The 14,938-nt window shown below is 44.0% G+C and overlaps 2 protein-coding genes across 3 annotated transcripts in view; one reads left to right on the forward strand and one right to left on the reverse strand.

Moving 5' to 3' along the window:
- Window positions 1-2,228: 2,228 nt before the first annotated feature.
- SVBP (small vasohibin binding protein) lies at window positions 2,229-9,475 on the forward strand. 2 transcript variants are annotated; one of them, XM_049617356.1, is made up of 3 exons: window positions 2,229-2,322; window positions 3,170-3,310; window positions 9,127-9,475. In XM_049617356.1, exons 2-3 carry the CDS (start codon window positions 3,197-3,199, stop codon window positions 9,211-9,213), a joined length of 201 nt encoding a protein of 66 aa, XP_049473313.1. In that variant the 5' UTR covers window positions 2,229-2,322; window positions 3,170-3,196; the 3' UTR covers window positions 9,214-9,475. The 2 variants fall into 2 exon arrangements, with proteins under 2 accessions (XP_049473313.1, XP_049473314.1); XM_049617357.1 differs by having other exon boundaries at window positions 2,232-2,322; window positions 3,152-3,310.
- The window catches only part of TMEM269 (transmembrane protein 269), a 29,399-nt gene continuing 17,806 nt past the window's right edge, over window positions 3,346-14,938 (reverse strand). Inside the window, exon 7 of the mRNA XM_049617353.1 lies at window positions 3,346-3,524. Within this exon, the coding sequence (XP_049473310.1) occupies window positions 3,484-3,524 (41 nt within the window). The 3' untranslated portion in view covers window positions 3,346-3,483. The remainder of the gene's footprint in view (window positions 3,525-14,938) is intronic.

The following is a 14,938-nucleotide window of genomic DNA, read 5'->3' on the forward strand; positions in this document are numbered from 1 at the left end:
TTACCCTCTTCTTTATCCTTTCCCAAGCTAACTCAGCATACCTTCACTTTTATCAGTGGCTCCACTATTCTTCCTAATCTTCTACTTCAGCTTTTCCACTCCTTCATACCCTGCATGCAGTCCGTTTTAGAATGGCTTTCTAAAATTTTCCAAAGGCCCATGCCTGTTTCCAGCTGTATTATAATCCAGTCTAACTTGGCTACTTTTATTATTAACAATAATCCAATCACCATTCGTATAGCATTTTTAAGTGAAATTTATTAGACTTACTTCTAATTAAAAGAAGAAAGTATAAATCTTGCTAAGGTATTAAGTGTTCATTGCAGAAATTTTGGAAAATACAGAAAAGCACAAAGAAGATAAAAATCCCCTCTACTCTCAAAGTAATCTGGATTTACCTATTGGTATGTTTTCATCCAATCTTTTTTCCATATGTCCAGAATAATCTTTTTTGAAAAAATAAAACAAATGTTGTGATCATGTTGTATGTGCCTCTTTTTAACTGTTTCATTTAATAAAAACATTTTATTACATCAATAAATATTCTGCTATGTCATTTTAATGACTGCATTGACTCCCATGACAGCTATCCTATGATGTATTTAATCAACCCCGATTACAATTATTTTTATTGTTTTCAGTTTTTCACTCTTAAGAATAGTGCTATCTCTGATTATTTAGTTAGGATAACTTAGAAGTGGAATTGCTGAGTCAAAGATCATGCTTGTATTATTATTGTGGTAAAAAAAACCCACAAAATTTCCCATCTTACTTATTTTTAAGTGTACAAATACAATGGTATTAAACATATGCACATTCTTGGGCAAAAGATCTCTAGGACTTTTTCATCTTGCAAAATTCAAAGTCTATATCCATTGAACAGCTCCCTGCTTAGCATCCATCAATTGTTTCAATTCTTGCCTAGTCCTTAGAGGAACAAAAGTAGGGGGTCTACATGGCCGTGTCTTTCCCTGGATAAGCCATTTCCTATCCTAAATCCTGGCTGAAATACTTGCTGGGGTACTTACTAGCTGTGTGACCATGGACAAGTCATTTAACTTCTCTGTGCCTCTGTTCCCTTACCTGTAAAACGGGGATAACAACATGGTACTGTACATGTACATTGTCATACATACTTATCAACAGGAATAAATGAGTTAATAAATGTGAAGCTCTAAGAACAGTGTGTGAGGCAGGCATTATCATTATTATTACTATTATTATTGCGATTAGACTGAACAAGATTTCTGTTGTCATTTACCTACCATTTTCTTCAATCCTTCTAATCTAATAAATGAGAAACGATGACCAGCTATTTTGATTTGTAAAATTATTTTAAATGACTGCAAAATTGTAATTATAAAAAAATGTAAAATTATGTATTATCGATGAGCTTGAACGTTTCTCTATGTTTATATTGGTTATTTACATTTCTGTCCTGATTTCCTTTCTCCAAACACTGTGGCCAGCAGGACCTCCCTCCCTTGGTCTTCTTAACGAGCCTGTAAACCAAGAAGGCGGCGGTCACCATCCCCACTTTTCGAATTAAGAATAGTGATGTCCATCAACTGATGAATGGATAAAGAAATTGTGGTTTATATACACAATGGAATACTACGTGGCAATGAGAAAAAATGAAATATGGCCTTTTGTAGCAACATGGATGGAACTGGAGAGTGTTATGCTAAGTGAAATAAGCCATACAGAGAAACACAGATACCATATGGTTTCACTCTTATGTGGATCCTGAGAAACGTAACAGAAATCCATGGGGGAGGGGAAGGAAAAAAAAAAAAAAAAGAGGTTAGAGTGGGAGAGAGCCAAAGCATAAGAGACTGTTAAAAACTGAGAACAAACTGAGGGTTGATGGGGGGTGGGAGGGAGGGCAGGGTGGGTGATGGGTATTGAGGAGGGCACCTTTTGGGATGAGCACTGGGTGTTGTATGGAAACCAATTTGACAGTAAATTTCATATATTAAAAAATAAAATAAATAAATAAATAAATAAATAAATAAATAAAAAAAGAATAGTGAAGGCCAGGAAGTTAACAATTCTCGTCCCGGCTTGAGATCTCACTCTTCAAAGCCTAGTAGCTGTCCCAGAAAATATCCCAGGGAAAGCTTTTGCTAGTCACGCCCCGCCCCTGCCCCAGAGCTCACACTCTGGAATGACTTGGGAATGGCCAGATGTGCTCTCTGCGCACGCGCGGCTCTGCCGGGGGCGGGGCCTCAGAGCCCGCCAGCCCCACCGCCCCGCCTCTCGGCCCCGCCCCCGGCCCTGCCCAATCCTAGGCGCGGCGGGCTCGCGAGTCCAAGCCGGGAGGTAGGGAAAGGCGGGGGTGTCCGCGTTGGGGTCTTGCACGGCGACGCGGCCGGGCCCCGGAGTCCCGAGGCGAGAAGGGCCGGCGGCGACTCCGGGCCGCTGCTCGCCGCCATCTTGCCCCCGGAGAGGGCAGCGGCGGGCGGGGAGGCGTACCCCGGGGCCGGGCTTGGGCCGCGGGTGGGCGGCGGGCTGCGGCGGGCGGGCCCGGGCGGAGCGGCGGGAGGCGGGGACCCTTCCGCGGAGGGGGGCCGTAACTGTCGGGCCGGCGGGGCGTGGGAAGGCGCCGGGTCGGAGGCCGGAGACCGCGCGAGGCCCGGGCCTCCCCGCCGACCCGCTCCGAGGCGTGGGCCGGCCCCGCCCGGCCGCGGTGTCCTCACAGAACCGCGCTGCCGTGTATGAACGTTTCAGAGGTCCTCTGGCTTGATCCTGACGCCGCAGGCCTTGGAAGGAGGCAGGGAATGTGGCTGTTGGCCCATTTTGCAGACAGGAAACAGGCTCAGAGTGGGGAGGGGATTTTAAGTATTTAATATCAGGAGAAAGTTTGGTGAACTCTCTTCCCTCCTTATATTAGTTTTATTCATTTCTTGCTTTTTCTTTTTCTTATAAATTTAAAAATACAGAAAAATAGAATATTATAACGGTTCGCCCAGTGACGCCCAGCAAGGTCATGGCGGTGGGATTCAGTCTTGGTCCACCAAATCCAGCACCCTTTTCACCGGGCCACTCTGCCTTCCCTGTCAAAGGAAGGGGCTGAGCTTAGGGATTGTTAGGGAAGTGACCGGCAGTTCTTTTTTCTTTTCTTTCCTTCTTTCTTTCTGTCGTTCATCAGTCTCTTCTGCATCATCAGAGCTAGGAAGCGTTCAGAAGCCAAGTCATGGATCCACCTGCCCGCAAAGAAAAATCCAAAGTTAAAGAACCTGTCAGCAGAGTGGAGAAGGCCAAGCAGAAATCAGCCCAGCAGGAGCTGAAGCAAAGACAAAGAGCAGAGGTGAGATAAAGATGGGCGAGTATACCTGTGGTCTGCTGGAGATGATGCTGGAATAGAGACAGGAGAGAGAACTGTGATGCAGTTGTGCCTCCAGGAAAGCAGGTGCTCTCCTGGGAGGAGATCGAGGTCCAGAATGATGGAGTGGCAGCCCAGAGTCTCATGCCAGGTTACTGTCAGAGCCCTGACCGTCCCCACGTGATTCCTGGTGCAGAGCCTTTGTGCAAGGAAGAAAGGAAAAACAGAAGGGACATGTGAGGGAGGGGTCAGAGTGAGACAACAAGTGTTGGATACCCCCTAGCACAGATGTTCGGGATTTGGCCGGGGAGCAGCTAGCTGCTCATAACCAGAAGAGGCGCAGGTCCTATAGCCACCAGACCTGTTCCTTTGTTCAGTCGACACAATCAACTTGAGAATGAAAAGCTAAACTGTTGACACTACCTTTGTTGGAGCACATCCAGACATGTAGGGTGTTTTTTTTTTTTTTAGTATTTAATATCATAAGAAAGCTTGCTGCACTGTCTTCCCTCTTTCTAGTCATTTTATTTGTTCCTTTTTTGAGACATTAAAAAATACGGAAGAGCAGACTGTTATAACAGACACCTGCGTACTCAGCACCCCAGATTGGTGGTGATTAATATTTTGTCATACTCGCCTGGAGCCTTTCAGATAAATAAAAATTACATATGAATTTGAAGTCCTCTTTGTCCATTCCTGTCTTAACACCCTTTTTCCCTTTCTGTGGGCAACTATTATAATGTTTTATGCTTTTACACTCAAATATATTAATAGATATCCTTGAGCAATATACAATGTTCTTTTGTGTTTTAAAATTTTATATTAATAAAATTCTGTGTTTTGGGACACCCGGCTGGCTTGGTCAGTAGAGTGTACAACTCTTGATCTCGGGGGTGTGAGTTTAAGCCCCATGTTGGGTGTAGAGATTGCTTAAAAATAAAATCTTAAAAAAAATTATCAAAAAGTAAATAAGTAGGGGCACCTGGGTGACTCAGTTGGTGAAGCATCTGACTTCAACTCAGGTCATGATCTCACAGTTCGTGAGTTCAAGCCCCACGTTGGGCTCTGTGCTGGCAGTGTGGAGCCTGCTTAGGATTCTCTCTCCTTCTCTCTCTGCCCCTCCCCTACTCATACACTCATGCTCTCTCTCTGTCTCTCTCTCAAAAATAAGTAAACATTAAAAAAAATTAAAACCTGACAAAATCCTCCTTTAAAAAAAGAAAAATAAATAAGTAAAAAATAAAATTCTGTGTTTTATTTGACCCTTTGCCTACATTATGTTTTTTAGGACTATTCATGTTATTATAATAATGTAGTTTATTCCTCATCACTGCTTACAGTAATCTATTTTATTTTATTTTTTGACTTTTTATTTAAATTCCAGTTAACTTACAGTGTAATATTAGTTTCAGGTGTACAATGTAGTGATTGAACACTTCCATACATCACCCGGTGCTCATTATCCACCTGACCCATCCCCCCCACCCCAACCTCCTCTCTGATAACCATCAATTCGTTCTCTATAGTTAAGAGTCTGTTTCTTAGTTTAAGAAACAAAAGAAATGAGCATAGGAGAAAAAGAGATACAGTAGTCTGTTTTATGAATCCACTTGGGTATATTTACCCGTTCTTCCAGTAATGAACATTTAAATTACTTGTAGATTTTTACTACTACAGGTATTACTGTAGTGAAAAACTTTTCGATGTCATAGATGCTTTGGCACCTGTGCTAGAATTTCCGTAGAGCATCTATAACTAGAAGTAGAATGGCTGTGGATATTTCCGTTGTACTAGACATTGCCAGATTGCCGTCAAAGAGGTGATACAGTGTGCATTAGCAGTGTAAGAGGGTTCTTATTCCTCACTTCTTTTCCTACTTGATAGCGAAAGACTTCACATTTTTGTTGATTTGATCCGTTCATTAAGTCCTGAGCTGCTACCAGCTGCCAGGCGCCGTTGCAGGAGCTTGAGACCCGTGACTGGACCAGGCGGAGAAGAATGCCTGCCTTCGTGGAGCTGCATTCATTGGGGGAGGCGCTTTATACTAAGTAAACTGTATAATAGAGTGTTTGAAGTTAATCCATAAACAGAAATCTACCTTTGGGTTAAGACTGACCACCTGAGGGCTGTGGACTTGGATTCTAACAAATTATTCTCCCCTTCTTCACCTCCCCATCCCCACCTGGATCCAGGCCCCAGATGTTCTTATTGCATTGCGCTCTGGGGAACAGTTGGAGGGTTGCTCTAAGAAACAGCCTGAGGCAACCGTCCTTTGTGCACACTGTAAGGAAAGATGCTGTCAGGGACATTCTTGTCCTTATTGACCTCCTTCTGGTGAGGTTCCACAGGTTAGATTTATTAGTCCAACTCTAAATCCCCGCTCCTCTATGAACCCCAGTTCTTCCCATGGGACCTTGGACAAGATGCTTCATCTCTCTGAACCTCAGTCCCCCCCTTAGTACGAGGATGATGACCTCTACCTCCAAGATTGTCATGAGGAACAGAAATGTATGTAAGGCACTTAGCACAGGGCCTGGCACCGAGAGAGCACGCAGTAAATGGCAGCAGGTTGTTAGCGGAGACTGGGTGTTTCCAGGCACTTGGCCTGCTTTTACTTGTGCGGATTCTGAATTGAAGGACTGATCGTGTTTATGGTGATATGCTGCAATGGAATATTGGAATATTGAAATGTAACATTCCCAGGCATGGGGCCAGCCCGCACGTGCATGACCACGTGTATCCTCACACTAGGGCTTATTACTCCTCCCATTATTCTGACCTTTGTAAATCCTGCCTGGCATAAGGAAGAGATAGAGGATATGTGACTTTGTGAGGTAGAAAGTATTATCCTCACTTTAAAGCACAGAACCCTAGTTACTGAGGGATTGAGGGGCAGGACTGCCAGCTAAATCTGACCTTCGGCTCCTGCTTTTTGCTTTGCCCCACAGTGACCTTGCTGTTCGCTTTATCTGTGCTGCCTGGGATGTAGTCTCTTTTTTTTTTTTTTTTTTTAACGTTTTTTATTTATTTTTGGGACAGAGAGAGACAGAGCATGAACGGGGGAGGGGCAGAGAGAGAGGGAGACACAGAATCGGAAACAGGCTCCAGGCTCCGAGCCATCAGCCCAGACGCGGGGCTCGAACTCACGGACCGCGAGATCATGACCTGGCTGAAGTCGGACGCTTAACCGACTGCGCCACCCAGGCGCCCCTGGGATGTAGTCTCTTAAGATAGAAATGGCAAGACCCTTGCGGGGAAAGGAGACACAGTTTCCATTCAGTTCTACAAAGATGGCACATTCTAGAATGTTCGATGTGATGGAACGATGTGGGGGATAAATGGGAACAGAGGGCACATGTGGCTGTGAAGCAGCATTTGACACTGTTAGCGACTCTTTCCTTCTCAAAAGTCTTTTCATTCCTTGGCTCAGACCTGCTGACCTATTTTGAGTCCCTTCTTTCTCTGCTTATTTTATTTTCCCTTCTACCAGTCTGCCTTCTGGTCTCCAAGAAGCTACTTCATATCCTTCTTAGTCCCCAGTTCAGTCAGATGCAGATTAAAATGCTCAGTAAAGCATGAACAGATGAAGCCGAGGTTCAAACATATGATACCTATATCTATAGATCTATATCTAATCTACATATAATACATAAGAAGTATGTGTATTCATATGTATATATAATGTGTGCAACTTAAAGGAGATGAATAAAACAACCCTGTGCCTACCACCCAACTGAAGAAATAGAACATGACCAGGAACTTGGAAGCTTCTCGGGCCCCACTCTGGTCTTGTCCCCAACCCATGGTCTAATTCCTTGATTTTATGCCGATCGTGCCCTTGCTGTTCTGTACTAATTTACTCTTCCACTGTGTACCCCCAAGTAATACTTTGTGGCCTAAAGGTATACTATCTAGTTGTGCGTGTTTCTGAATTTTTATATATGTTACTACGTTCTGTGACTGGCTGTCTTCACTCTGCTGCTGCTGCTGCTTTTTTTTTTTTTTTTTAACCAGATCTATGCATTTATTTTCATTGTGGTAAAGTGTATATAACCTAAAAGCTAACCATTTTAACCATCAGTATTCTGCTTTTTTAAAGTTTTTATTTTAGAGAGAGAGAGAGAGAGCACGAGTGGGGGAGGGGCAGAGAGAGAGGGAGACAGAATCTGAAGCAGGCTCCAGGCTCTGGGCTGTCAGCACAGAGCCCGATATAGGGCTTGAACTCGTGAACCGCGAGATCGTGACCTGAGCTGAAGTCAGACGCTTCACCGACTGAGCCACCCACCCAGGTGCCCCTTAACCATCAGTATTCTGCTTTTTGATAATCATTTGTGTTGCTTGTAACTGTCTTCATCACTGTGTGGGATTCCCATTTTCCTTAGAGATTATAGGGTCTCACCACAGTAGACACATGGGGGGACTGTAGGATCATTCACCCTTTCTATGTAGTCAGTTTTGATCATTTTACTCTTTGCAGGAATTTATTTCATTTTAAGTTTTCAAACTTATTGACACAAAGTTCATAATACTTGGAGTTAGTCTCCATTAGATCAGTGGTTATCTTTTTTTTTTTTTTTTTTTTTCAACGTTTATTTATTTATTTTTGGGACAGAGAGAGACAGAGCATGAACGGGGGAGGGGCAGAGAGAGAGGGAGACACAGAATCGGAAACAGGCTCCAGGCTCCGAGCCATCAGCCCAGAGCCTGACGCGGGGCTGGAACTCACGGACCGCGAGATCGTGACCTGGCTGAAGTCGGACGCTTAACTGACTGCGCCACCCAGGCGCCCCTATCTTTTCTTTTTGATGCCAGTCATGTTTGTGTCTCCCCCTTTTTATCTCCGTTCACCCTGTCATAGGTTTGCAGGATTTTCTCTACTACTTTCAAAGAACCATCTTGCATGGTTAGTGATCCTCTCTTACACATTTGGTTGCCTTTTCTGCTCTTTATTTTGTGTTTTCTATTTGTCTCACTGCTCCGTTTCTTTTTTCCCCCTTTCTTGTCTTCTCTTAAATTGATCCAAGTTACATCCCCCCACCCCCACACACAAACACACTCCTTCATTTTTCTCTTTTACAACTGGGGGCGTTTTATGATGTTTCTGTTCTTTAGTGGACAGGTCAGCACCACAAGGATAAAGGTGAGGAATGAGGTAGATACCCCACCTTTCACTTGAGAATGTCTCTTGCGATTTTCATTCAACCACTGCTGCCTGCCCTACCTCGTCATATTCTTGCCGCCTCCTCCCTGGACTATTGTGATGATGCCTCCTAAGGGGCCTGTAATCTCTTTTTCCCCTACTTGATCCCTCACATGGTCTCTAGTTATCTTTCCCAAAGCAGAGATACAATCGGGTTGTTCCCCTGCGCACTAATCTTGCTGGCTCTCCAGAGTCTGGCCAAAGTCCAGATGCCTCGGCAGGGCATTTAAGGCTCCAACATCCTCAGTGCTTTCTCCACCTCCCCACACGCTGTAATATCCTTCATATTAGCATAGTTGAAGGTTCCAGAACTAATCCTGTACTCTTCCTTCTGTTCATTCCGTCACACCACCCTCTGCCCGCCCCCTAGTATGTCCTTTCTTCCCTGCTTGTCCAGATCCTACTGAAGCTTCAAAAGCCAGATCAAGCCACCTGCCTGCTTCTCTCCTCATGCTCCAGATGGAATCAGTAGCCGTCTCTTGTGCTCCGTTATCACTGTCCCTGCGTTATTGCCCCAGGCCCGGCATCTGCCCCTGACCCAGCCTGTGGTGTCTGCTTAAGCAGCTGCCTCGTCTGCTAACATGTCGGCTTCTCCCTTCAGATCTATGCCCTCAACCGAGTCATGACAGAGCTGGAGCAGCAGCAGTTCGATGAGTTCTGTAAACAGATGCAGCCTCCCGGAGAGTGAGCCACCCGTGTCCAAACGACACGGCCCCCGGAGGCTGTGCTGGTCAGCTTGTTGCCAGTTTTAGGCTGAGCCGGTCCACTTGGAACCTTACAGAACCAGACAAGACGACATCTGGGTTCTTCCTAAAACTGGGTAAATGTGAACTTCCTGTGTGTGACTCCTGCTTCACTGGTTACTCCCGTCTGAATTGGCCCGATGCTTGCTGAAGAGACTTGTTTTATTCTTCTAAGACACTAGACCCTAGATTTCTTTTTTTTTTTTTAAACTTTTTTCTCTTGTTTGAGAAAAAAATCAGTGTTTCTCGTGAAACTGTAGATCTTCTCCAAAAATATAAATAAAAGACTGATAAAATGTTCGTTTGCTCACTTTAGCTTGGGGGCGGGGGGGTGCCTAGCCATAGACCGTGGAGTCAGAAAGGATGTGATAACACTGTGTGTTAACCAACTTGAATTTAAACCAATAAAAATTAATAAAAAGGAAGAATGTAATAGGTAAGACAGGTTGAGGTGAGCAGAGGCAACCCTTCGTCCTTGGGGAGGGAGTGGAAGGGAGGAGGGAAGAGAAAGTCAGTGCTTCCAGTTCTCCTTCTTCCTGGGGCGAGAGCCCAGCACACCCAACAGCTCCTGAATTTTCAGCCACACGGACATAAATACGTGACGCTTCACTCCCACGTGAGCCAACACTCGGGGTGGAGGGCCGCAGCTAGGATTCCTCTGACCTCGTGATGGACAGTTAGCAGCAGGCTTGCACCAGCAGGGAGAGTGTGCGGGTGCTTTTTGCTTTTCATTCCGGGAACCACTTTATCAGGCCTGGAAACGGGTTTGCAATGGGCATATTCAGACTGGTTCCTCAAGAACCATTCACCTACCCATCCTTCCACCTGCCATCTTTAAGTATCGGAGTGTAAAGTTATTTCTGCTTCAGGCACTTGTATCAGGAATGGTGGTTCATACTTCAGCTTTAGCAACAGAGTTCTCTTAAAGCTGAGCAAAAGGAGCATTTTTCTTTCTCCCCAGATACTCCTGGGGAGTAGGGAAAGGGATGTCAAGACAGTGGGAATATGTATGGAAATGAAGTAGACCTAGTCAGGACAAAGGAGCCAGACTCTATCTCCTTAAGTCTCCACCCTGGAAATGCCTAGATTTCCCCTACTGGCCTTGGGGGTGTCTCAAGCAGTCCCCATCTCCTCTTTGTCTCCCTGCTGCCTCTGAAATCACTGAGAATTCTGTTCCCATTTGCTGTGGCTTGTTTTAGGAGTCAACTGGGGAATTTGCGGGGTATAAGAATCTTGCTACCACTGTGGAGAATGTGTTTTTGAGAGCCCAAGTTATAATTAAGGATGACCTCTACAAAGATTATCCCCATAAATGGTGATTAGGCTCTATAATATCCTGCTCAATTTGGGTTGAATAGGGATTATTTGGTTTTATTTTTTGGAGAAGAAGTCAGGGTTTGGAGTGAGTGATTATAAACCTAAGAAAATGCTGTAGTGTGCTACAAAGCACATTTTGGGGAGCCAAGTGTCTTGGGGTCAAATTCTACACTAGAAAAGTTACTAATCTCTGAGCCTTAATTTTTCCCATCTGTGTGATGGAGTATTTTCTTCCGGTCAGGATCATTTGTTGGAGTAATAAATGAGATAATGCATGTAATAGATCCTTAGTGAATGTTACTTCCTTTCCCAACCATCTTGTTTCACGGGAAATGTTTCAAATGTCAAATAACCAAGTAATACATGAGCATTGGTCGGAAAGATTCTGATCCTTAGTAGGGAATTGCCTGTATTAACATGTCAGCCCGATATCTTCCATCCAAGAGAAATACTGTAGTGTTGCAATTTTTCAAACTGCAGGTGGTTGTAAAATCCATTTAATAAATTATGACCCGCTTGTCTTTTTAATGAAATAATAGATTCGAAAATATCGTATGGTAAAGATACTGTTTCATGAAGCTTTTGTTTCAGGTTTATGTGTACTTCTGAAAGCATCAGCTGCATTGGAGGGAAAAGTTCCTTATTACTGTAGGTTGTGGCAAAAAAAAAGTTTGAGTCTTGTGAGGCAAGACTGAGTCATCTTTTTATTCACAACTTAAAAGGAAAGAAGTTTCATCTGCCTGAGGTAAAGGTTCCAGAGGCCTCTGAGTCTCTAATTGGAATAGCGTTGAACGCTAAGGCTCTTGCGAGCACAATTAGTGAAACTGGGAGCACCTTGTATCTGCTTCCCTGCCTGGGATTCCCTAACCCTGAGGGGATCTACTCCCGGTTTCTCAGAGGTAAGACATGTTTTTGAAGTTCTGCATCGAAAAATTCATGAGGGGCGCCTGGGTGGCTCAGTCGGTTGAGCGTCCAACTTCGGCTCAGGTCATGATCTCCTGGTTCGCGTTCGTAGGTTTGAGACCTACATCGAGCTCTGTGCTGATGGCTCAGAGCCTGGAGGCTGCTTCGGATTCTGTGTCTCCCACTCTCTCTGCCCCTCTCCTGCTCGCACTGTCTCTCAAAAAATAAAACGTTAAAATTTGTTTTAAAAATTCATGAGAACACTGACTTGGGAAGTCAGGCTGCTTGACGCTTGGGTTCCCCGCTTACTAACTCTATGAACATTGGACAAGTTTTTGTCTCCCTAAGTCAGTGAATCTCAGACATTTCAGTCTCAGATTTCTTTATACTCTAAAAATGGAGGGCTTTTGTTTTTGTTATTTATGTTAACCTGTGGTTGATTTTTCTCATTTTAAATGAGTATTTTTGAAATAACTTTTGTGAAAAAAATACTTTTCCAAAATAAAGAATCATTGAGTGAGAAGAGCAGCATTGTTTTACATTTTTGCAAATCTCACACCCAGCTTACAGGAAAGGAGCTGGTTTCTCATATCTGCTTCCGCATTCTGCATTCTCATATTGTTTTGGTTAAACTATGTGAAGAAAATCTGGCCTCACATTGATATGTAGTTGAAAAAGAGAGGGGTATTTTTTTTTTTTAATGTTTTATTTATTTTTGAGACAGAGAGAGACAGCGCATGAGTGGGGTTGGGGCAGAGAGAGAGGGAGACACAGAATCTGAAGCAGGCTCCAGGCCCTGAGCTGTCAGCACAGAGCCCGACACGGGGCTCGAACTCACAAACCGTGAGATCATGACCTGAGCCGAAGTCGGTCACTCAACCGACTGAGTCACCCAGGCGCCCCAAGAGAGGGGTATTTTAATGATCATTTTAGATGTTCTTCTTTGTTACAAATACCAAAATTCAGCGGGTGGTAGTTTCTTAAAGGCTAGTTGCAACTTGAAATCTGATACCATATTAATTAACTTTTTGTACTGTGTTACATTAAAATCCACTGGTCTTTGACTCTTGCCCTTTGGATCACTTATTCATGCATGATCTTGTAACATCTGGCGCGGATCATTTAGAAAATACCGCTTCACTGACTTATGCAGATCTTTCAAATGTTTACACATTTTGTTATATACCATTAAAAATACATTTTCATCAATATCCCCACTGATCTCATCAGAAGAGTCTTTGAGTACTGGAAAGCTGTCAAGCCCACGGTACTAGATACAAGTGTTCAAAAAGTCATTGAAAAGCTCAAATTTTACCCTTGGTAACAAAAACTTGTTTCATGAAGTGACAGTCTCAGCTCGTATTTCAAGAAAACCAAGTCTGAACAACCCTAGTTTGTCAGTCACCCTTTGGTATTTTACAAGAAATGCAGCTAGCTCAGCTCAAACTAAAAGCAGTGCTTTTCCTGGAGACAACCATCATAATATCAGTATGGAGTTCTTTACCCGTGCCTTCCACTGTTGCACAGAATATTAAAAAGATGTAGGGGCACCTGGGTGGCTCAGTCGGTTAAGCGGCCGACTTCAGCTCAGGTCATGATCTCGCGGTCCGTGAGTTCGAGCCCCGTGTCGGGCTCTGTGCTGACAGCTCAGAGCCTGGAGCTTGTTTCAGATTCTGTGTCTCCCTCTCTCTGACCCTCCCCTGTTCATGCTCTGCCTCTCCCTGTCTCAAAAATAAATAAAAAACATTTTTAAAAAAATTTAAAAAAAAGATGTATACTCAAGGGTCAAAGTCTAATAAAAAGAATAATTTTTACCGCTTTATCAAGGACACTCTTAAGTGAGATTTTGTTTTGTTTTGTTCACCGTCATCGTTTTGGGGCGCCTGAGTGGTTCAGTCAGTTGGGCATCTGACTTCGGCTCAGGTCATGATCTCGAGGCTTGTGAGTTCGAGCCCTGCATTGGGTCCTGTGCTGACAGCTCAGAGCCTGTAGCTGCTTCAGATTCTGTGTCTCCCTCTCTCTCTGCCCCTCCCCTGCTCATGCTCTATCTCTCTCTGTCTCTCAAAAATAAACAAAAAGAAAGAAAGAAAGAAGAAAGGAAAGAAAGAAAGAAAGAAAAAGAAAAAGGAAACAGTTTTAAGCCTGAAAGGGTCTCAGGAACTCCAGGGGTCCGTGGACCAGACTTTGAGAACTGCTGACCTTAAGCCTACAGTCACCATGCCATTGGGTTGTATGGGGGATTAAGTGAAAGAGTAAAGTGCAAGGAACAATTCCTGACACATAGAAAGGACTAAATAAATGTTAATTGTTATTATTACTGTTATTTTAAATGGAGAGGTGTATAACGGGAAGGGAGAAAGCCTAGAGAGGGAGAGGAGAGATCTAACTTTTATTTAACACTTATTACGTGCCATCCCCTATTCTAGTTATCTTATGTGTTGCATTTAATTCACAAAGCAACCCAGAGAGGAAGTAAATACTCCATTTTACAGTTAAGGAAATGGGTCATTCAAGGTCACAGAGCTTAAATAAATAAATAGTCCCAGAATTCTCAGTCACTTGATCCTGCTCCTTGGGCGCAGGATAGCTCAGGGGGGGCTAGAAGGGAAATCTATACTCTATCCCGAGGGGAGAAGTAGAGCTGCCTGGAATCAAGAACCAACCCCTCTGACTTCAGGTGCTCATCTGAGAAGCATATTTTCATTTATTATTTTTTTAATGTTAATTTATTTTTGAGACAGAGATGGACAGACCACAAGCAGGGGAGGGGCAGAGAGAGAGAGAGAGAGAGAGAGAGACACCAAATCCGAAGCAGGCTCCAGGCTCCGACCCGTCAGCACAGATCCTGACGCGGGGCTCGAACTCACAAATTTCGAGATCGTGACCTGAGCCGAAGTCGGGTGCTTAACCAACTGAGCCACCCAGGCGCCCTAAGAAGCATATTTTTAAAGTCTTGGACTTTCCACTTGTTCCTGAGAGCTGTTCTATGTTAAAACATTTTATTTTTTTATTAATTTTATTTTACTTTATTTAAAAAAAAAATTTTTTTTAACGTTTATTTATTTTTGAGACAGAGAGAGAGCATGAACGGGGGAGGGTCAGAGAGAGGGAGACACAGAACCTGAAACAGGCTCCAGGCTCTGAGCTGTCAGCACAGAGCCCGACGCGGGGCTCGAACTCACGGACCGTGAGATCATGACCTGAGCCGAAGTCGGACGCTTAACCGACTGAGCCACCCAGGGGCCCCAATTTTATTTTACTTTAGAACAATGTCCTATTTTAGCTATTCTACTTTAAAATTTTTATTCCTAACTGAGGAAGGCCTGCAAGATTAGCATTAGCAGCCTGAGTCCCCGGAACCAGTGTAGAAGGGCAGCCATCCCTCCACGTGGTTGGAAGGAAGCACGCATCACCTCTGTGAAATCTAGAGGCTTCCCGTTGACCTGTAAC

Source organism: Panthera uncia, assembly GCF_023721935.1.
Source record: "Panthera uncia isolate 11264 chromosome C1 unlocalized genomic scaffold, Puncia_PCG_1.0 HiC_scaffold_4, whole genome shotgun sequence".
Classification (NCBI taxonomy): Eukaryota; Metazoa; Chordata; class Mammalia; order Carnivora; family Felidae; genus Panthera; species Panthera uncia.